At 30.2% G+C, this 25,385-nt stretch overlaps 1 protein-coding gene across 5 annotated transcripts; it reads right to left on the reverse strand.

Moving 5' to 3' along the window:
* Positions 1-25,385, reverse strand: Mondo (MLX interacting protein mondo). 5 transcript variants are annotated; one of them, XM_083107715.1, is made up of 16 exons: positions 25,098-25,385; positions 18,400-18,768; positions 7,023-7,129; positions 5,395-5,468; positions 4,796-4,921; positions 4,196-4,409; positions 3,809-3,904; positions 3,443-3,719; positions 2,786-3,356; positions 2,520-2,702; positions 2,126-2,270; positions 1,679-1,779; positions 1,138-1,601; positions 861-984; positions 618-747; positions 2-419 (listed from the first exon to the last, which is right to left on the reverse strand). In XM_083107715.1, exons 2-16 carry the CDS (start codon positions 18,756-18,758, stop codon positions 298-300), a joined length of 3,093 nt encoding a protein of 1,030 aa, XP_082963841.1. In that variant the 5' UTR covers positions 18,759-18,768; positions 25,098-25,385; the 3' UTR covers positions 2-297. The 5 variants fall into 5 exon arrangements, with proteins under 5 accessions (XP_082963844.1, XP_082963841.1, XP_082963843.1 ...); XM_083107718.1 differs by lacking the exon at positions 25,098-25,385 and having other exon boundaries at positions 1-419; XM_083107717.1 differs by lacking the exon at positions 18,400-18,768 and having other exon boundaries at positions 25,098-25,384.

Below are 25,385 nucleotides of genomic sequence, written 5' to 3' on the forward strand. Positions count from 1 at the left end.
ATGTATGTATGTATGTATGTATGTATGTATATTTTATTCAAATTTATATATAAAACATTTTATATATTCTAAAATAAATTTTGATTTCAATATGATATCGCAATAAAAAGAGGAATTGCACTTATTCTTATTTCTTTGTTTGCAATTCTGTTATCAAGTAACAAACTTTTTTTATTATTTGTTTTGCATAACTATAATTTAAGTTATACGGTAACTGTCATCCCTTACATTCATATATATATCTAAACCTTGAACATTTTTATACAAACAGATTGTAACAAGAATTTGCGCACTTGATCACTGCATGGATCGTCGACGTTCCGTCCGATTAACTGCCGCGAGTGCTTCCTCAGGTAGGCGGGCCGGATCTGATAAAATATCAGTGGCAGTACACAAATTCCTTAGAGAATTCAGAACAGCTGAAAATGATACTTTTATAAAGACAGATGAATACATTTACTATATATGTATGTGTGTATATGTGTACGTTTATTTATTATTTTATTACTTTCTATTATTTTAATTTTTTTATTTATAGATTAAAGCATCTGAAAGAATATATATGCTGTAGATACCTTTATATGTATCTTTTTAAGTGTTTTATTGTACATACAAACCTGGTCTGAGATCGACGAGTGAGCAGTGTTGCTCTACCCACATTATTGTACTTCTATATAAATCTTCAATACTCGCAGTTGAAACTGAAGCATTGAAGGACAACATCAACGGTTCCAGCAATGCACTGAACTGATTATTTTGTTAAGAAAGATAATCTTGTAGGATGTCATACATATTTTGTAATTTTGCTTTGTTTCTTCCTGACATTTTGAAATATGATGTTAAAGAGAAAAAAAGGATACAATCCAGAATTTCCAGTTTTCTCGTGTGCGCGTACGTACGTATTCATCAAACATCTCTTTCATTTTACTGGTTCTATGTCTAGAAACTGGAGCACCCGTTGCAGGAAGCATAGATTGACAATTACTACAAGAATATTATTTCATGAAGTATTTAAGCATTATCCAATTTATGTAGTTATAATCATATATTTAACATATTCGTTTTTGCATGTTATTACACATTATTTTAATACCTACTATTTATATTTTCCTTATTGAAATAAAAATTATCTCATACCTAATAGATGTATTAAGGCACTCAATCTGATGTCTCAGGCTATCCATTTCCTCCTTCAATTGATTTCTCTCTGCTCTGAGTTGTCGGATGTAATCCGCTCCTTTCTGCAGCATTGCGGCTTTGCTCAATTTCGCGTTTGAATTTTGACTGAGTTGCGGTATCAAACTGTGTAACATATCAAAACCGTTCTTGATATTATATCTACGCTTCTGTTCCGCATGAATATGGCCAACACGTCTCTGCTCCTTATATTGTCCCCTTTCTGATTCACCTTTGATGTATCCGCGAGTGGGCGATAAGGGACTACCTATACTCATAGGACTGTGCAAAGGACTAAGGCTTAAAGCTTGAGGGCTGTGTGCATTAGAACTGCTATCTTTGGGTGAACCAGGACTATTTTGAGACTGGTGTGTTTGGTTATTAGTGTTTAAAAGGATTTGTTGAGTTGTAGTTGGTTGCATTGCCTGTAGAAAAATATAGATAATTGATTTTTAATGAAATTGAATGTCTATATAATATAAATCGAGTGATGATTTAATACCTGTTGTTGCGTTTGCGTCTGCTGCTGTATGCTAGATGTCTGCATTGTTTGAACAGTCACCGGGGTCGTGATATGTTGCGCAGTCGTCACTTGCGTTATTTCTATCATAAATATAACATTGGTTAAGAATAAATTAATGCATTTTTTAAATATTTATTTTACTAATGTAATTAATTAAATTTAATTACTATTATGAGAGAAGATATGTCGTATATATTATAAATCGTGTATATATATAATACAATGATATTCTTGGATGATCTCTAATAAGACATATATATTAGGTGCTTTCCATTTACATCAAAACTCAGATAAATCTCACTTCTGTCTTTCTTTAACATGAATGTTGAAGAAAGACAGAAGTGAGATTTATCTGAGTTTTGATGTAAATGGAAAACACCTATTTTTCTTACATGAATAGTAACATTATGATGAAAATATACATACTATTTGTGAGCAAATGTGCAAGCAAGACATTGTTGTTCAGATTCAGAGCGGGATCGCTCACTGCGGATACCAGTGGTGGTGGATGTATTCTGGGTGTTGTTAAAGACGAGCTGCTTCGTGATCTATTTCTTCCTTTCATTTGATACTAAAGAAATGCGATACAATTTTTTCAATTTCAATCGAATATTTTTTGGTTGATATAACTAAGCTAATTTATTCAGTAATTATTTGTATAAATAATATAATTGAATTTCGAGTTTGTAAATTAGCTATTAAATTTAGTTTAAGAGTTAATTACAATTCTAAATATTTAGAAAACATTAGTGCTATTTAAAAAAAAAATTGAAGATTTAATATTCTCTATATACCACATATATACGCATGAGATACGGACCTTGGGTACAGCAAAAATCTCTTCTTTCTCCGCGTTGGACGTTGTCGGTTGAGGTAGCAGTTTAGTTGGGTGCAGAGCGGGCGCAGTAAGATCCAAACCGGTAGATCTACACTGTAGCAATATTGGCGACTGTGACGGTTGCTCCGTCGAAGAAACTGATACTACTTGTTGCGTCGGATGTGTCTAAAAAATAAACATAATATATCTCTGCAATTCTATCTTGGCCGTAAACTTGGCCATGAACAAACATTATTGCTTGGTTTTACCTTGAAGCTATTAGTGCTAAATTTACACTGTTGAGCATTGAGGTTTTGTATGAGGTTCGGGAACTTGTAACACTGCTGCTGCGGCTGAACGATCTTGTAAGGCTTGCTGGACATTGGAGGCGTAGTCGGTAAAGGCCTTATTGCTGGGTGCTGTGTCTGCAACGATGAATTGCCGGGTTGCGCGGCGAAATTATGCTGTACTGTCACTAGATTCTGCACGGCGGCAGCAGCAATTGAGGATATCTGATTGGAGTTAACTGTCGCCGATTGATCATTTAGCGCCGCACTGATCTGCATTGATTGTGGTTGGTTTGGTACCGGTGTTAATTGTACCGTCTGAATTTCCATCGCGTAAGATTGCGGTTGCTGCGACTGCGGTTGGAATCCTGAATTTTGTTGCCGCGCGCTCGTTGCTTGATACGTATTCTGTTGTTGCTGTTGGGATTGCTGTATCATACGATTACTTCTCGACGATGTCGTCCTACTACTTCTATTCTTTTCTCGTGTGGATTGACTCGTCGTAGTAGACTCGAAGTTTGGCTGGATAGCATTGTAACCTTCATTCATAGTTCTAAACAAAACAGTGTGATATATCTGTGAATTATAAACATCAGATTTTATTATATTTGCATAAAGATTTAATCATTTTGTGCTTACATGCTATTCCTATATACACTTGCTGAATCAGCTTGGGGCTGAGTATATATTTTAGCGGTATATTGGAGATTCTGCATACTAGCCTCTTGCTCTTCTTGTGATAGTTGTTGATGTTGCGAAGCCTGTTCGTTCTTTATCGTCGTTGGATCCTCGCCTATTTCGTTCATCTGATTAATTGGTGTCATCAGGTCCAGATCAGAATAATTAGTGCTTAAACTATTATTCCGAAACATATCGTCCTCCTCAGGTACAGGAGGCAATTTCGAGTTTAGGAATTCTTGAATCAAAATAAAAAAAAGTATGCAACATGTGAAAAACGTTCTTTAAGATGAAATCTCAAAATCAGTGTACATCTTTATTATTTACCTTGCAATGGTTCTAAGGTGTCCATAAAATCATCCAGAGTTGGTTGTAAAGGACATAGACTAGGTTGCATGAAGTCCGCTAAACTGGCACCACGTGCTATCGAATCACATTTTGCATATAATAAATTTAAGTTACTTATACAGAAGTAACATTCATGCAGAATGATACATAGAATAAAAAAAAATTATTAAAAAAAATACTTTTTATTATTAATCAATTATCCAACTTTTTATCGATATTAATATTAAGATTATTGATATTAATTCTTGTTAAAAAATATTATTTTTTAATAACGAGCAAATACGACTCTCCGAAATTAAAATTTGCATGTAAGCGGAAATCTTGAAAATTCCGAAAAATTAATTAATTAGAAAAATAAAAAATCACCTATTTCCCTAGGATCGGGGAAATATATTGGTTGATTTGAACTGATGGTCGAGAAGAGGGTGTCAGTCATCAATTCCATATAATCCTCATCAACCATCATACTCTCTCCGCCTGGAGTTCCGCTGGTACCACCGAATACATTTCCTATACTCATTCCGAAGTTACCGATGGTTCCGCCTCCATTGCCCCAATCTAACATGTCCATTGATTCCATCTAAATCAAATTTCGTATTATATATTACACACTTGTATGATAAAAAACGAAGAAGCATGGTTCTATTTTTTTCCAAGTATATTATTATTTTTATTTAAAAAATATAGTGGAAATGAGAAACAATTAAAAAAAGAATTTATCTAAATATTTATAAAAAATATTTTGGATTGAAGACTCGAAAATAAAAATTTTTAGAGCAACTTTTTCTATTATTATAGTGGTTATCCTTTTAAGCTTTAGATATTCCTATTTTAGATATGACTCATTTATGTGTTATCATTTTATTATTCTCTGTATCTTTCTTCTACAAAGCCATGAAGATATTTAATATCTTTTTAAATATCTTAGTTTTTTATTATATATTTTTTAAATATAATATTACATACCATCTCTGTGCCATCTTTGCTCGTCCAGCCAAGGATCTTGTTTCGGTAGAACATACGCCATTTCTTGTATTCGGCTGTAACGGCCGCAAGCTTTCGTTTCCAGTATTTTCCCTCTAAGACCACCGCCTGATAAAGAGATATGTCGTTAATTCACTTATACTAAGAGAGCACACCAGTTCTTATTGTACAAACATAAAAAACACTTTTACAACTTCATGAGCTTATTCGGATTTTCTAACTTCTTGCGCGATGTTGCGCGAAATGTGGCTTGCTAACAACATTTCGAGGAATTATCATTGTTATAACGCAATTATCTAATCAAACGAGCTGCCGCCAATTGCGATAAAGACACTTTCCAATTGCGTAATTGAGTAAAACTGAATAATACAAATCGTGGCTGTTTAATAATCATTAATATTAATGAGTACGATGCTTGAACTACAAATATTATACAAGATCAAATTATTATTATAGAACATTTTACAAATATATAAATTTTTCTGCGATTGTTGCAAGTAACAATTTTGTATAATTAATTGCATATTTTGTAAAAATGTAATATATCGTTGGAATTTTGAGATTAGATGTAGGGGACAAACCTCAGGTTTATTATGAGTATCAACGTCAAGTGGCGACGCAAATTGGCACACCAGCGTATTTTGCTTCAATATAACTGAAAGGGAAAAATTATTTAATTGAATATATGGTTTTTTATCTTTACAAATATTAAAATATTGTAAAATGTATATATTGAATTTATTAATGTACAACTATATTTTTTATATCTGTTTTACCTTGTTAAAGTTATATAAAAAAATTATTATTTGTAAGAATTGTAAATACATATTTTAATTTAAATAAAAATGTAATAAAAAATCCAATTTCGCGATTTTCAAGTGATATATTTAAATAAAATAATTTTATCTAAAGTAGAAAAATTGCAGCTCCACGTTTTTTTGTAATCGGTAATCGTTGGACGATAAGTTGAGTATATATCGGTTTATTTAAATTGCCGTGCTTAACACCACAGTTATACTACGATTAACGTGTGTCGTACGTCGATGATAAGCGAAGCTTAAAAAAAAAAACGGTGTATGAGACACAATTACGGTTTATAATGAATATACATTTACTATCGTCACTTTGTGTAATAAATTAGGTGTATCACACATACAATTCAAGAAATCTCTTAAATAATTAAAACACAAATACGCAAAAATATATCATTAATTAATATAATTAATATAATTAATTTGATAAAATAATTTGATCATATATTTTCTTTTTTATTTTTTCGTATAGTTTTAATAGCTTCAGTAGTTTAGTGGGCTTTTTGTACGTAGTTTTTACAAACGCGAAAGCACACGTATTACTCTTTTCTCTCGATTTTGTAGATGATTTTCTTATCTTTATTTTAAGCTATCTTTCGTGTTCGTCAAACGAAGTGATTAGTTAATTAAGTTTAAGAAACGTGTGTACACACATAAAACGAGCTCCCCCGGCTCGTAATGATAAGTTGGACGTAAGCCAGGTGAGTACTATTGAAGCAAATGTAGCACGCGGAGAGATGGAGCTCTTTAAATAGACGGATAATTATTTATCCGGTCACACATTTGAAGAATACCAAGACAGCTATATCAATTCGAATAAGTAGCACTTTGCGTATCGCAGTAATTAAACTGTCAATAAACCGAATACGATTGAAATTGAAGTGTTTTAGCTAAAAAGAAAGGGTAGGCTTCACGATCCACAAATCCAAAATTTATATATAAATTATAAAACATTATATATAAGTTTTTTTTAAATATACAAAAGATATATTCATAATTCATTTTAAAAGTAAAAATTAAATTTAAAATAAATCTCACAAATTAAATTTATTTCATTCTTGCATAAAACGTTTCAAATGGACAGTATAATATTTAAACATAAAAGCACTTTCAGGAATTGATTCGATTTTGATTGATAAATGTATTGATTAGTATTTTGATTGATAATATACATTTATTCATGATGAAGATTAAGATTAAGCTTGAATATGATAATAGATTGAAAAAGATAAAGAAACTTATAAAGATTATTACGATATTCTGTTGATAAGGGAAAAATAAATAAACAACTTTCTTGATAAACAATACAATTAAATTAGGAGATATTTTAATTTCGCAGATTATTTTGAAAGCATATATCAATGAATTAATGAAAATGTTAAATATTTTTTTCTTACATTGCATGTGCCAGCATCTCCAGATCACGTTATTTAATCTGATCTTGTCCTTCCATCTCAATCTGATACCTTTAAAGCGATTCCACTTGGGCGATGTCAGCTTCTGTCTGGAACAAATCCAAATGCCCATACGTCATACCCACTGTGGGACACCTATAGATCCAAATTCTATATAATTAATTTTATATAATTAATTAAAGATAATTTTCCATATTCACTATTTTATATAATTATTTTATTTTTATAAGACAGAATGTCATTTAAAAATTTGAATAAATATCGCAAATGTATTTTTTAATATAAAATTTTGAATTTTTTTCATTAAAAATTTAATTATACTTCAATTATACTTTTTCTGATAATACATTTTAATTTTTAACATTAATCGAATATCATAGTCAACCTTTAAAATAAAATTAAAAAATAAAATAAAATAAAATTGATTTTATAAAATTCAAAAATTTAAATTTTTAAATGCAATAATTTCTTTTCCTCGAATACATCGCAGTAATTTTATATAAACGTGTAATAATTTTGTCAGTAAACGAGACTATTTATAATTTCGACAAATTTATCAGCAATTGCTCTATCGCAGGAAAAGACCATTTGCTTTGTGCGAGTTTTGCGAGACGCAGTTAGCGAGAACGCCTAGTGAATTTCCACGAGAGTTCAATAAACTACGCATTTATGCATGTATAGTATTTTATGCATGTATAGTATTTTTCTCTGATATTTCTGGTATTAATATAATTAAATATACTTTTTTAAAAATCTTTTATAAGGTTGATGTAATATTCCAATACAAATATGCTTCTCGTCGTAAAATATAAGTATTATCATCATTAATATATATAATTCCAACACAATTTATTTATAAGATCATTTAAAATTTATTCGCGTTTGTAATTTGCAATTGTTAATGCTCTATACAGACATAGATAAGAGATGAATTTATAATACAGAAAGTCGATAAGCAATAATTTAATAAAATAATAATAGAAATATTTAAATATGTTTTACATTAATAAATAAGTTTTTTACATGGTGGATATCAATATACATTAATATATTAACTATGGAATTTAGCAGAGAAATGCGTTTATTTTTAATTTCTGAATGTATGACTGTAATTCTCTGAGGCGGACTTTTCGTTATCGCCTCGTTCGTCGATATATCGCCGACGAAGAGTCAACAATATGAAAATATCTGTAGTCGGAAGATTTCCACACATTTACTCGTATCTCGTGATGGTGGCGAGGGTTCTTCTCCTTGGCATTAGACCCTGCTCGACCTAGTCTTCTTTTCGAGTTATTGCTACTTGGATTTTTCTAATTGTGTGCGAGTGATTAGATAAACTATAGCATAGATTGAAAAAACATGGCTGAAGAAAGAAATCGCTTTGACAAATCGAGTCATATCGTTTTCGCCCACAATTTTTATAAGACAATCTAATTGTTTCATTTCAATAGAATTAAAAATAAAGAAATTATCATACGAAATTATTGGATATATCTGTTCTAATTGTTTCATCAAGAGAATTAAAAAATAAAAAAATTATCGTATATCTGTTATCAGTATATAATTAATTAATCACATGTATAAAATAAAGTTGCAATATTCATGTGTAATATTCTCTTTCTTTCACATATTTAAAGCAATAAAGAAGCAAAATTGAATTTTTGTTATTTAAAATTACAGCAGATTGTATAAAATTATTTATGTATTTCATTTTGTGATAATAATATAATAAAAAACGCGTATATTATGTTATACGTGAAAAAAATGATTACAAGTCTTTTCACTACAAAAGAGGATAGTAAAATTATTTATCAACTAAGCGCAATTTCAATGCGTACTTGCGGAAAAATACGCATATAATAAATTTTATAAGTAATATTGATTGGATTTTAACTTGTTTACTTATTATTTATTGCTAACTTTGTTACGTCATTAATGATAAAAAAATTTTAAATAAAATTAAAGAAAAATGAAGGAATGAAAAAATTATAAGAAAATTAATTAGTTAAATAATTAATTAAAAAAATATGAAATAAACCTGCTTATTTAAAAAATTTCTTGAAATAATAATAAGTCCACTATACTTCACTTATTAATATATCGCGATTTTAAAGGTTGTATAAATATAAATTGTAAAATCATAATAAACAGATTCTGATTATTTTTCAAGATTTTAACGCAAGTTAATAATTCTTAATTGATTAAGTTTAATTCAATAATATAATTCAATAATATAATTTACGTACAAAATCTTTTCTCATAATTGCTTAATAAATTTTGCTTGCCTGAAAGGACGTCAAATATCGGGTACTCGCCCCTTCTTTATTTTTTCACAACTTTAATGAAACATAATGCTAAGGAATTTCATTATCAGATAACGATTTATGTGTTTGTTGCACGATATATGACTCGGATTGTCATCATGTATGCCATCACGTAGCACAGTCGCGATTTTATCACATTGTCGAACAATAATGTGAGAATGACAAAACAGGGAATACGTTTGTAAAATAATATTCAAAAGACAGAATAAGATAATGACACAAATAGCCTATAGAACAAATAAAAGAAATTCCAATCGCTCATTTTGATAAGCGTCGATAAATCCCTCGATATTACTTTTATTTTAAGCGCTTTGCAGTTTTAATTATCTGAATTATAAGAAGAGAGCAAAGATCATACCGTGAAAACTACTCGTCTTGTTCTCAACGTTTGTCTCGGACAAACTCTCGTTATATAGAATATTTGAAATATAATTTTGGATATAATTTAATATAAATTTAAAGAGTAAATTAATTTCACACATAGATTTATAATTATTAAATTATTAAGTTAAATCTTTTCGAATTAGCCTTATAAAAATCTGTAATATTAAATTTCTATAAATACAATATTTCCAGATTAAAAAATATAAATACAATATTTCCAGATTAAAAAATATAAATGAAAATTTAATATATGAAATTTCTTTTAAATGAGTTGAAAAATCTGGAGTTAAAAAATCGTTCATTAGGAGGAGCATTCCGATATATTGCCTGGAAATTGCGGGCATTTTCCTCGAATATCAAGCGAGTGATAAACGATTTCCGTATAATGTTATCAAGTACTGTAAATACGGAGCCGAATAGCCAGGGAACGGAAATAGATTCCGGCCACCGATTGTGGATTAGTGGACGAGCCTCTCGGCTCGCACGGATTCTCGGCTTCTCGCACGCGTGCTTGTCGGGTGCTTGTCGCGCGTCGTAGAGAGGTGTTACGTTGTCGGCGTAACGTACGTACTACGAATGTACGGCTCGTGATGACGTAACGGCCTTGCGTCGATAAAAGACACATTGAGAAGAGGAGGGCTTTTACGGTAATCTAGTGTGATTCGCATTTTCGCGATTCGTCGCGCACGAAAGCGATGCGTCCGGCGTGATTCGGACGATGATCTCTCTTTCTTTCTTGAAATCGATATTAAAGTCTATAGTTTGTAATATTATATTGTGTTAATATTATGTTTTATGCGCGAGGGAGCTGTTATGCACTTAATAAAATCGAAATAAAGTTTATTTCTGCTGAAGAAAATATTTATATAATGATTTTATTATTCGTATTATTATTATTATTCGTATTACATTGTGTTTTAATTCTTTAAAAAAAAATCGTATAATTGGAGATCATTTCTGATCGAGAAATCATCGACTTTTAATTTTCAAGCAACTGTCATCATTTTTAATACTGAGAGACAATAAGATAGATTTGCCGCTTTTATTAGCCTTGGATTGCTGACGTAAATCTTTGAATTTGACTAATCGCAAAGATGGGCTTGAAATATATCAATTCGCTGATGTAAGGCGTAAAGTGATAGCATGCGAAGAAAGAGCAAACTTTCTCATGATACGCAGACAGCGCTTACGTAAGGAAAAACTGAAGATACATTCACTATGAAACTTAAGTAAGTGATCATAAAGCACATTTTATTTAGGAAAAGGAAGAAAATTTAAAGGAATATTACAACGTAGAACAAATCAGCGAATAAATTAAGAGTTTCATTAATGTATTCAGTAATAAAGTTACATATATATATGTTGTTGGAATTAATAGACTTGGCTTAATTTGATGAGTTTAACGTTTTATTAGTATGTGAACAAATTATTTGCTCGAGTCCTCAAATAAAGAATATTTACGTCCTATGCAACGATCGTGCAAATTGAAGTTTATGATTTACGTCAGCAATCCAAGGCTAATAAAAGCGGCAAGTCTATCTCATTGTCTCTCAGTATTGTCAAAGTAGTAGTACAATCATAAAAATTCTTCAATAAAATATATCTTTTTCAACTCATAATGCACGTTCAAGCTGCATCGTAAATCATTCTGCCAGGGAACGAACACGGAAAGAACTGCATCTGATAGATTTTATTTTCCGTAGTGCGGCAACTCTGCGAAGATTTTTATCGAACACATCGATGCTCTTATTCTACATTACTATCGTAGAATGAATCTTATGATTAATTCAATGATATAACGTGCATTTAGCATACATTATGCAGTGTGAAATGTAAGAACAAACAGCCAACGCGTGCAACGATTTCATAAAAATTAAATTAACAACGTAAATTTCGTTCATTTTTTTCGAATGTAGTACTGATGTAATAATAATGAAGACGATAAAAAATACTTCTTAATTATCTAATTTTGTCATTCGATGTTTATCGCGTTGTTTAAGACATCATAGTAAATGATAAGATCCGCTTTATCATTCATATATGACTCTTGGTACTATTAGTAGTTTGAAAATAATGTATTTTTATAGAGATTCCAGATTATATTAAAAATAAAAAAATAAATTTTTATAAATTATTAATATATATAATTATAATTTTTTTTGTAAAAAGCTCACAAAATGTATAAATACCTTCTATGAATTGTAGATTTAAATAATAATTTATACGTATACTTTGAGAATTTAATAATTCTTTAATATAATTCTTTAATCCACATTTATTTTATATTGATATACATATTTAATAATTAGAGATTTGGCTCAAGTAATCAAAAAATTAAAAAGAAAATGGCATAAGAGCCAACGCGCGATAATTGGAGCGCAGAGAAACAACAACACTTCTTTCTTTTTTCAGTATTAGTTTATTAAAAAACACATTATAATAACAAAACGTTCGCTTTTTGTTATTATAATGTGTTTTTTAATAAACTAATACTGAAAAAAGAAAGAAGTATTGTTGCTTCTCTGCGCTCTAATTATCGCGCGTTGGCTCTTATGCCATTTTCTTTTTAATCTTTTGATATACATATATTTTAATATAATTTCAATATTGATATATATTTAAATTGCAATATAATTTAATATAAATATAATATAAATTTAATGTCAATATAATTTTTATAACTAGTAGATTCAAAATTTTGGTTGCGAATTTAACAGATACGTTGAAAAGTAATAGTTTTTTATGAAATGATGTCAGAAATTTAATAGTCTGTGTTTTATAATTCACAAAAATAAATAAATATAACTTTATGAATAAATAAGATGAAATGTGAGCACGATTAATTATTAAGATGCGTTTTCTATTTTTATTAAATTGCTGACGTAAAGTATAAACTTCAATTCTCGATTGTTGTACCGTGAATATTTTCTTATTTTCCTTATATGATGAATCAGTTAGAACGTAAACATTAAAAAAATCACATAAATAATATACGAAAACATAATGTATAGTTGTCTGTTATGCAATATTTCTGCAAAAATTTATTTTTCAATTATATATTTATATCTCTCTCTTCAATTATATATTTATATATAATTATACTTATATATTCAATTATATATTTCAATTATATATTGTAATTCATTTTAATTCACTATGTAATTTTTTAATACATGAATTGATGTGAAATGGAAATTTCGATCAATTATCTTCCGAGTAATAATTGTAATTAAAGAAGAATAAAATTTACGTACCGAATCAATTTTGTGTGTATAGCAGGCTGTTTGCGAGAATATATTACTCGAAAACCACTGTATAGTACTGTAAGATGATGTCATTGTGTGGTATCGTAAATACAATGATCAGCGTACTCGATAACAACTGTGCCGGAATTATTTTTTTAACTTTATCTAACGTCAACGTAAATTCCGCGTTAAAATATAGTAATATTCCAATAAGAATTCCAACAGATACGTTTCAATCGATAATTATTACTGTGCAAACTAATCCTTAATCGCTTTATTTATCCTTTTTCCGCGATGTAACGCCCAACCTAGATCTCGATTAAATTAACATATCATTGAAATTCATATAAACAAAGTTCAAGATTTTATATTAGAAAACACATGCTTGTGTGGATAAAGCTATTTTTAATTTTACTTTATTTTTCGCTCGAGAACTTGAAGTATTTTATCTTTAAAAATTATTCGCGACTATAGAAGATTTATTAAATGAAATAATTTATCAAATAATATAAATTGTTTTTTTTCTCGCATCTCCTTAATTTACGACACTTTGCAAACCACGTCAAATCTTGACATCGTACACTGAGAAAAAAATCGGGTTGCATTAATTAGAATTCTGGTAGATTCAACCAGTATGTCTGTTGGAAAATGAACGAACCAAAATTCTTGACCTCTGTTAAGCCAACAGAACCAAATAAGCAAAATCAAATCAAACCTATCAAACTATTTAGTACCTATTTTGTACTAATTTGTACCACTAATAATAATTTTGTACCTTGTGCAATTTTGAAAAAAACTGTGACACTGCCACCTTAATATTAAGCCAGCAGGACCACAATAAAAAAAAAGAAAAAAAGAAAATCAAGTACAGAAATATAACGGACTGAATTTGTACTAATTTGTACCATTAATAATAATTTTGTAACCTGTGCAATTTCGAAAAAAACCATAACACTGCCACCTTAAATATTAAGCCAGCAGGACTACAATAAAAAAAAAGAAAAAAAGAAAATCAAGTACAGAAATACACTAGACTGAATTTGTACTAATTTGTACCATCAAAAAAGATTTAATATATTCATCCCTTCTGCTTCAAACAACCCCCAATTGAATTTAGCCCTATCAGTCTCAAGAGTAAAGTACTCGTTCCCATTAGCAGAATCAATCGCTACTTGCACATTCGACGTAGCATAATTTGTACTATCAAAATATAAAGTTTTAGATTTTGTACCCTCGCCGATTATTCAAAAACTACCCTCTCATCAGTCTCAACAATAAATATAAAGTTTCAATTTTTATACCGTATTGTTCTTTTTTAATATTACATTCAGCAATAAAACTTATTCTTTTTTATGATTCTGTATATAAAATATCGAATAAGTATATTTATATTTTGATAATACAAATTATGCCACATCGAATGTACAAGTAGCGATTGATTCTGATAATGGAAACGAGTACTTTACTTTTGAGACTGATGAGGGTCGGGGGTAGTTTTTGAATAATCGGCGAGGGTACAAAATCTAAAACTCTATATTTTGATAGTACAAATTATGCCACGTCGAATGCGCAAGTAGCGATTGATTCTGCTAATAGGAACGAGTACTTTACTCTTGAGACTGATGAGGATCGGGGGTAGTTTTTGAATAATCGGCGAAGGTACAAAATCTACAACTTTATATTTTGGTAGTACAAATTATGCCACATCGAATGTACAAGTAGCGATTGATTCTGCTAATGGGAACGAGTATTTTATTCTTAAGACTGATAGGGCTAAATTCACTTGGGGGTTGTTTGAAGCAGAAGGGATGAATATATTAAGTTTTTTTTTGATGGTACAAATTAGTACAAATTCAGTTTAGTGTATTTCTGTACTTGATTTTCTTTTTTTCTTTTTTTTTTTTATTGTGGTCCTGCTGGCTTAATATTAAGGTGACAGTGTTATGGTTTTTTTCGAAATTGCACAGGTTACAAAATTATTATTAATGGTACAAATTAGTACAAATTCAGTCCGTTATATTTCTGTACTTGATTTTCTTTTTTTCTTTTTTTTTATTGTGGTCCTGCTGACTTAATATTAAGGTGGCAGTGTCATGATTTTTTTCGAAATTGCACAGGGTACAAAATTATTATTAGTGGTACAAATTAGTACAAAATAGGTACTAAATAATTTGATAGGTTGGATTTGATTTTGCTAATTTGGTCCTGCTAGCTTAACAGAAGTAAATTCTTGTAGGAATTACCAGATGAGATCTGGTAATCTGATTAATTTCTTCCTGTTAAATTTACCAAATTTTCTCGTTAATAATACTAAACTCACCAGCACCAAGTCGTCTAAAATTTTTTCCATCTAATTTCAAAAATCTGTTTAATATTCTAAATTCCAACAAGATTATTGGATAAATTCAATCCAGATTATTGAATAAATTATTTTAAATTCAGTTTGTTAGAAATTAAACTGATGATGATGAAACAGTGATGCAAGAAGAGAATGCAGCTCAAACACACACAATCAGAGAGCTAGCGTCGTCTTTCTGGCACTACTGCTCGTAAGAGAGAAAAAATATACTTTAGATTTAATGTTAATATTAGTTCTTTATATACATTTCATAGCAAATATTGAATATGAGTTAAGTTAAAAGTGGCTCGCCGCCTAACGGCAAGCAAAGAAGTTAATGTAACAAGAAATTTTATAGATTCAACCAGAAAATACTAACCAAATCCTTATAGTAAAATCTATTAAACGTTCTAGTTATAAAAAATCGAGTCTTATCATGATAACTAGAAATTCTTGTTTGATTTAACCAAAATACCTTCAATCATATACGTCTTGTTGGTACAATCAAACGATTTTTCTCAGTGTGTAAATTTAAATTTTTTTAATGATAAATTCGTTTTAAAAGTGAGAAGAAATAATTTCATAATGAAATTAATTCGTTACGTAAGCCATACACAAGAAATCTCTTATCTTATATATCGCGCAAGTTTGAATTTTATCATTCGTTATTTTAGAATAACAGAAATAGTTTATCGTAACGCACTTGTTGATCCGATTTATATTGTTATTGCGGCCATTTACATTCCCCAATATTGCGTCATTATCACAAGAGAAGATAATTTCTTCAAAACTTTATCGCTCCAATAACGCGATGAGTTCCAACGAGATCGATTGACATGATGTGTTTTCCAGGGTCGTCAAAGATATAATTAATTTGGCCTCATGTTTGTTAAGACATCGAAAGAGGAAATCGATATTATGCAACGCGATATTGTTTTAGATTTACGAAGAAATTATGGTTGAAATTATATATATATATATATATATATATATATATATATATATATGTGGTATCAATATATCACACCTACTAAATTATATTACTGATATTATCTTCAGATTATGTCTGCTCTCTTAACAATGACTTGCAACTTTTTATCAAATCGCATTAGATATTTTACACGTGGCAAACTAAACTAAATAACATATATCGTGTAGAAAAAAATAAATTATTTTTAAATTACATATTATCTTAATAGAGTATATATTAAAGTATTTCTTTATTATTAATTTATTATCAAATCTGTTTACTTTATTTATTTATATATCCAATATCAAATTGTTTCTTTGCTATTTCTTGAAGAAAACAATCCATATCTTAAATATTAACTAAAAAATTAAAGAAATTGATCTGCTGTGTTTTTATTTGATTACATAATAATTAATTCTATCGATATTTTTCAAAGATCTTATCTATTATTAAGAGCCTCTGCATGCGATTACAATAGGCACCGTTAAATCTATATAAAACTAAAGCAATTTTTGCTGCATGCATGCCACAATGAGCTGATTAACTGTAACGTACATATCTAATACGTCAGCACATAATATATATGTATATGCGTGATTAACGTATATTATTTTTTGCGCTAATTTTTTTATATCATCAAACTACAGTTCTCAATGTGTGCGCTAATTTCCTTCATATGTCTATCATTTTTATAGAACTATTTCATAAAATAGGTTGGAATTAAGGTGCTTTCCATTTACATCAAAACTCAGATAAATCTCACTTCTGTCTTTCTTCGACATTCATGTTAAAAAAAGACAGAAGTGAGATTTATCTGAGTTTTGATGTAAATGGAAAGCACCTAATCGAGTTTCAATTGAGTCTGTTTCCTTTTAAATTCATTAATTTTAATAAAATGAAACAATAAGATCACAGTTAAACCTGAATATATAGAATATACAGTAGGATCGCAGTTACACCTGTTAACTTTAACTGAATTGTTTACGGCAACGGGAAATATTCGCGGCATCGTCGCGAGGGAAAAACGGAAATTGTCGGCAGAAGCCGTGCTCTGCGCGCGACTTTAGCGAGACCGCTTAATTGCGATGTTGTCGTTTGGTTCTATGGCCTCTCTTTCATTAATTCAATTGTCTCTTATCAACGAGAATGCTACTAGTCAGCCTAGAACCGGCGGAGCATTTGTCTGGTTGCCGAGCGCGAGCAAAACACGTCGTGGAATGACTCTTTATTTTCGGAGCAAGAATAATTTTTCTTCGAGAGAATGAAATCATATCTTACGAATATAAGATCTATTCGTTTCAGATATATCTTTTTGCATTATCTACGTGAAAAAAGGGGCAAACAGGTTTACATTCGGAAAAGAGAAAGTTGCGGAAAGTGAAACCACAACGAATAGATCTATTGTCTCATTTACCTTTTATTTCATTTAATCTCGCAATGAAATCAATTATCGGGTGACTCGAACGTGCTCGGTCTCCGTGTCTTTTTGACCTCGTATAACATTTGAATGCATTTTTGTTAAAAAGAGAACTCAAGTTTCTTATTTCAAGAAAAACGAGGAAGATTTTCGATATCAATTCTTTTTAACTTTATCTTTTAAAGCTTGTAACTTCGCTGATTAAATAACATTCTAATTTTATATATTGGATGGTAATATTAATATTAATGTAAAAAATTCTCAAAATAAAAATAAATTGAGAAGAAAAGAGAAATTGGCGTAATTTGTCTCATTTACAAATAATATAATCATATATAAATTATATAATTATATAATATAACATTTTTAACATTTTTATATAATTTTAATTTTGTATGAATAATTTATCCATTTTAAAACGAGGAATTTTAATGATTTTCAAGGAAGCTTTATATAGTTATTTTTAATTTTGACTTATATATATATATAAAGTTCTTACATAGCTATATAATATATAATTCCCGTTTATAAAAAAATAAAGAATTTAAAAAGATTTGAGAAAACAAAAAAAATTCTCAATTATATAATATATATAAAAATCATTCAACATATAAACTCTACCTTAAACTTATATTATCGCTATTCTATGTAAAAAATTGCCGGAAAAAAGGAGGAACTCACCTGTAGGCAAGAGACATGCACTGGAAAAGCTTGTTCAAGGACGTTTCGATGCTCAACTGCTGGGAGGAGCTCCTCATGTACAGGCCGCTATTCGCGAATCTGTCGTGAAAAAAGCCAAGCGGTGCGGCGATCGGGAACTTCGTGGTCTGCGTCTCCTCTTGGTCCGGCACCGGCACGGCAAGATCGTCCTCATCGTCCTGAGCTTCAGCTTCGAAGTCCGATATCATAAAGTGGCCCGAGTGTATCGCCTCGCGCGAGTCCCGTCCGCCGTTTTTTTCCCGTTTATTGTCGTTGCCAGGACGATGGAAACCGCCCTGGCTCGTCATCGGCGACTTCCGATAAATCAATTCCGCCTGCATCTTCGATCCTCTGCGAATACGATTGATCCCTTCGAATCTCGATACTCTAGTGTGTCCATTTCGCGTGTTTACCGGGCTTTCTCGATCATTTTAGGAATGAAACGAATTAAAATTGTCGACAGAACGCGGGAGCTCTTGACTGCGCGATTGTGAGGTAATATTGATATGCAAATTAATATAATCTAAAAAATCACATTTTTGGAGAAATATATTTCCATTTAGTCTACATTGCGTATATTTCATTCGTACACAAATAACACATTTCAGCAATCAATAAGAATAAGATAAATATTAATTTAAGAAAATTTTTATGATTTAGAAAATTAATTTTCTAAATCATAGAGAGAGAGAGAGAGAGAGAGAGAGAGAGAGAGAGAGAGAGAGAGAGGGAGAAATTTTCTCTACTTAATTTTCTTTATTAAATTTTCTCTATTTAATTTTTTCTAAGTAATTTTATTTATTTACTCAAAAAATTTTATAATTTGCCGATTTTTTTTGAACAATTATGATGACAGATTTGTGAATCTTAATTGAAAAATTCGACTATATCTGATTTACGTTCTGTGATTTAAAATGGGGTTGTTCAAATAAAATAGCAGGATTAGACGACCCCGTTTCAAGAAATTAGCACATAGCACAGTCTATGATAGAAGAAAGGCTTGACAGACATAACAAGTCTCACAATCAGTTATCGATACCCTGCGATAAACTCAGTTCACAAACGCACCCCTTTTTTCTAAGTATATCATATTTGAGTGCCACGAAAGGAAGGAAAGAGAGAGATATATATTGTATGTATATGCCTAAGTATAAGCTATAAAAATTCAATGCGGCTTAAACACGTTATGTAAATCAATATTATAGAATTGATATTGTGTGTGTGGTATATATACGAGTTTATACATATATTTTTCAAAGTTGAATCGTATACGACACGTAAATATGTATGTTTCGATACTTCGACGATAACAGACATTACTCAGCGAAGTTTAAACACATCAAGTCGATTATATGATAGATTATAAATAAGATAAGTAACACACGTACGCATATATTTTGGCATGTGCAATTATACATATATGCGCGTGAAGTAAAAATTATGTAAAAGAATTGCATAAGAGAATTTTAGTTGGCAATATAATATAATGAAACATCTGTCAATTAACTGTTTTTTTTTATCATGCTGTGAAGTATTAAAGCCTCGATTGGTGGTGGCTTCCTGTCGATACGTAATTAATTTCGCGATAACATGTGTGGGAAATAATCGGATCCCCGCCTCTCGGTTGAATGACCGAAAACGTACAACTGATTTTACAGTCGTAACATCGATTTTCAGCCGTACAGTTATAAGTTCGATGGAATTCTCAATGGTCAGTGACTTTTCTTTTAACTATACTATTACATGCTGGCTAAAATTAAACGCAGCCGAGACAATTCAACGCGACGACGTGTCCGATGTACTGATGAACACGATCAAACAATGATTCGGTCAATCTTGGATAATAAATATTTTTCAGCTATCTTTGTCTGAGAAATCTGTATATTTCTATAAAAAATAAATATCTTATTTTAGAGTAATTTTTTTCGAGGAGCTCTTAAACATTTCTCACGAAAATCCGGCATGAAATATATTTCAAATAAATCGACTTTGATCTTGCATTGCTAAATTATGCAATATAAGAATGCAAATGTAAGATAAGGTAAGATTTGTTATAAATTAACATGATAGTTAGGATAGAACTAAATATATTTTAGTTTTATTTATTTTAATTTTATTCATTTTAACATTGTAGCTGTTTAACTTGAAAATCTCTATATTTCCATATCTGAAATACACATTTTAGTTGATTCAATATCTTTTTAAAATAGTATGTAAAAATATTTAAATCATTTTCTTCTTATTATAAAGTTATCACAAAATCAATTCATTATCCGATTATTATCATTAAATATAAAGGAAGCAATAAATTTTAAAATGTATTGATATTAGTATTATTACATTATTATTATTATTATTATTATTATTATTATCATCATTATTTATTATTATTATTATTATTTCAGTCTTAATATTCTCAGTGATATTAGCACGATATTGACATGATTATAAAATTAAATTTTAATTTCAGCTTTATTTAATGGATTAGTAAGATATCCTCGATATCTCAATTTATGTACTGATATTGATATTATTATAATTCAGTTTTAGAAGTATATTAATTGCCTGCACCGAGAAAAAATCTAGTTACATTAATTAGAAATCTGATAGATTCAACCAGTATGTCTGTTGGAAAATGGACGAATCAGAATTTTTTTTAGGAATTACCAGATGAGTACGATTAATTTCTTCCTTTTAAATTTACCAAATTTTCTTGATAATAATATTAAATTTACAAAAAAATGGCATCACTGTGCTCAAGTTTAGTTAATATAACATAAGAAGTTTTATAGATTCAACTAGAAAATATCAAATAATCAAATCCTTGTAATAAAGTCTATAAACGTTTTAGTTATAAAAGATCGAATTTCATCATAATAACTAGAAATATCATAATAACTCGAATAACTCGATCATAATAACTAGAAAATTCTGCTTTAAATTCTGGTTTAACCAAAATGCCTTCTATCAGATACGTCTTGTTGATACAATCAAACGATTTTTTCACAGTGTGGTTATATATTTGATATGTATACGGTTTCCAATTGCAAGAATCTGTGTGTAGGGAGCTCCAGATTTCATTTCTAGCTACTTAATTTAACGTAGCGTAGAGATAACGACGCTATAAATAGAAGGAATGACAATTAAGGGAGCAACCACGTAACTTTAAGAGGCTTCGTATCAACGAAACATAAATTCCGATGCGGAAGTTCCCAAACTAATGCAATCTATTAACACGAATAGAGAAGTTTACATTGGATTGACCGATATATTCACGAACCGAGATATCACCCGTTATAACCAGTTATTCTGGTGGATTTTTCGTTATCATTCAGTTAGTTTGATTAGATCCCAGATGGTTTATTAGTAGCATCTGACGCAACCTATTTTTTCCCTTCGATCACGATCGCATAATTCGTAAATTTTTATATTTCCGTAAACTTTTATCAGATTCTAAGACATGCTTTTTTCTAATCTACTAATCTTATGCAAGTTTTTGCGCGTTATTTTTTTAACCAAGGAATTCAGTATTGTAATATTAAGCGGCAAAAAAAATATTAAAGTGTCTCGCTATTATCTCGAATCGTGAACATCTGATACATGGAAAATTGCGGACTATTCAACTTTCGTCAGAATTATTTTTTCCGAATTATTATTAAGCTAAACATCACAAAATATTTTCGTGAAAATTTAATTGTCAAAATGAAAATTAAATTTTATACGTTTTTTTTAATTTTTTATGATTTTTATGACTAATTCGATGATAATTTTTTCTTAGAAAGAGTGCCAAAGAAAACAATTATTTATCACATAATTTTAACATATCTTTGCAATTAAAATTTCAAATGAAAACTTTAAATGAAAAAGATATAGTGAAAAAAGCACATTTATTAATGTGTATTAAAAAATATATATAATGTATATAATAAAAAAATATAGTAAATACACACACACACACACACACACACACACACACACACACACACACACACACACACACACACACACACACAATTTTTGTATTTGTAATATTAATTGTTAAATAATTTTTTGACATATACATAGATACGTAATTGATTAATTTTCTTATATAAAATTATTTAAATTTTTTCCCCCACGAAAAACAAAATAGTCAGTTTTTGAATTCTATGCTGTAATATGCTGGTAGGTCTCGATATCTATGAAATGTTAATACCCTTTGACCCTCTTGAGCTGATTGTGTCACAGGGCGAAGTCAAATGCCTTATCCGTTTGTTTATTAAAGTCGCACACTCTGCTAGTTTTTGGATTTTAAATAAAAATGAATATCTGTACGGAATACGTGTGATATAACAATAATGCAATCTTCTCAAATATAAAAATAATTCGGTTAAAAATAATCATAAAGAACGATAAGCAATTTCAAAATAATACGAAATAGAACATAAATAATTTACAATGAAATATATAGCAAATGATATCGATGCGTGTTAACAAAATTTAAATTTGATAAATTTAATTTTGATTCTAATTTTGATTCTAGATGATGCTCTTGACATTTCTCTATTTGATCCATCGGAAAAACTGACATTGCTATTTCTGACTCTAATTGGATAATGGAAAATTTCCCTATTACGTCGTCTTAATTCAGACGTACTTTTCTATATAGTTTCATTGTAAAACGTTATAACAATTTGATTTAGGAAATCACTCATGCATATTATCTACATATTTAAATTTCAATACTGATTTATAATACTTAATTAAGTGTGAAATTCGATTGATTGATATCATTTTATTCGTATTCTCGCATATATTATTAGTATATTTTTGCTGAGATAAAAAAGGTAAACATAAAAATAATAAATAGATAATCATAATTCCGCGCAATTAGTGCCAACATATTAATCGGTTCCGTATGTGAGTAATCGGCTTGGATACGCGAAGATAATCTTAACTCATGTAATATTTTTAGGTGTTCAATTGCTGGTATTAATCTGCTAATCGCAGCATATGAGTACACGTGCGACTTTCTCATAACGAAAACAATAATTTATTTTTGGATTTATTTAGTATAAATTAAATCTTTAATAAAAAATAATCAAATTAAGTAAAATCAGATTGTTAAATAATTATAATATATTACATAATATATTACAGTATAATTATAATTAACAATTATATAATTGAAACAAAAATATTATATAGGAAAAAAGAAAAGAAATTAAATTAAAAAATTAAATTAACATAATATACTCACACAGTATATTATATTAATACTACAATAGTTTACATTATTATATAACTTTCAATATTTATTATTAATTAAATGTAGTTCTCGCAATTTAATTCTGCTTTTAGCATTATCGCAGCTGTACTTTTTGTGTTTTTTGAATAAAAGGATAGGATATAGCATACATAATATATTTGTAATATTTCTTAAGTGAATTAAAATGAATAGTGACAAAAACAATTTTTTTGCATTTTGATGCAATAGATTTGTTTTTGTTATCACTCATTTTAATTCGCTTAAAAAGTGTTAAAAATATATTACGGCGATCCTTGATACTTCCTACATATCTTTTTTGTTTCTTGAATGATGTCAAATAATGTAGAAAAAAAAATTGTATTTTGGAGCAATAGAATTGTTTTCGTCACTATTTTGTTTTGATTCGCTCGAAACGTTAAACATACGTCCTCGACATAATATATAATATTTGTACATCGAACAAACAAGAGTTCAAAATATACCTTTAATAGTAAACAGGAGATTAGGAATTCCTATTTTTCATTGAGTTCTAAGGTTTACTGTGATCTCGTACGATACACGAGGTTGACACATATCGAACACGCGTGTTTACAGTGGTTTCTCTTAGCGTATCAAAAAGAAAATTTGACAATAATATACATGTGTCACCTGTCAATACGCATCTATACGCGGATTTATATTTCGATTCAATGATAGATCTACGCGTTATAGCCGCTATTTTCTCTCTCTCTCTTTGAAAATAAAATCTAGCACGAGAAAAGAATAAAAATAATAGAGTATAATTAAAACGAGCGGATCACGAAGTGCGAGTATCCTCTCACTTTTTCATGTTATCGTCTCCCCCTCTCCATCTTCTATTTACGCTTTTTCTCTGTTCAAGGGGCAAATCGCTCAAAGCTCGTGAAGTTAAGCATCGACTCAGACGCATTGCGTCGTGGTTTTCCTTATCGCGTCACTCCGCTCTGCGTCTCGATTTTTATCGCGCCTGTCTCGCGTCTCATGGAAATAGCCCGCATGTTTCCTCTATCGTCACTAGTGCCGTCCGTTTTCTGTTTTATCTTCTCTCTCTTTCTCTCTCCATCTCTCTCTTTCTTTCCCTCCCCTCACAGAATAAAGAACGCAGTTAAGAACTCGCGCTCACGAGTCACTATTACGTTCATCTCACGTTTATGGCTATTCATTTCTTTGGAATGATCGAGAAAAAATACGCTCGTTCAACGTCGCGCACCAGATGTTGATTCAATGCGCGACATTCGTCGCGCAAACAATCCGCGTACGAATCAACGAACACACGCGCGCGCGCGCGCGTGCGCGCATTGCAATATTTGCAATACGGCATATAACACATACGCGCACACAACGAAACAATACAAGACAAGACGATACGATACGATACGATACGAGACGGGACGAAGCTCCGTATCACACTCACCTTCTGGATCTATTTCACAATTCCTGTTACCACTCTTTCGCGTCGCTCTTATCCGTCGTCGATGGCTTCCAGAACAGCGGCTTCGCGGCCGGAAATTATCCTCCTTCCGTAACTTCACTCGTTCAATATCGTTTCCGCACGTTCGCCGTCAGGCTGGGCCGCGAGGCACCGCGCCCGGACGCGGCCCGTTCGCGTTACTGCACGACACACTCTCGCTCATGATGGCACTGCGACGCCATTTGCGCGCGAGTCCGCATTGCCCACGTTACACGACTGGCGCTACGAACT

Source organism: Camponotus vicinus, unplaced genomic scaffold, assembly GCF_025532165.1.
Source record: "Camponotus vicinus isolate PSW18456_S1 unplaced genomic scaffold, iyCamVici1.0 SCAF_9, whole genome shotgun sequence".
NCBI lineage: Eukaryota > Metazoa > Arthropoda > Insecta > Hymenoptera > Formicidae > Camponotus > Camponotus vicinus.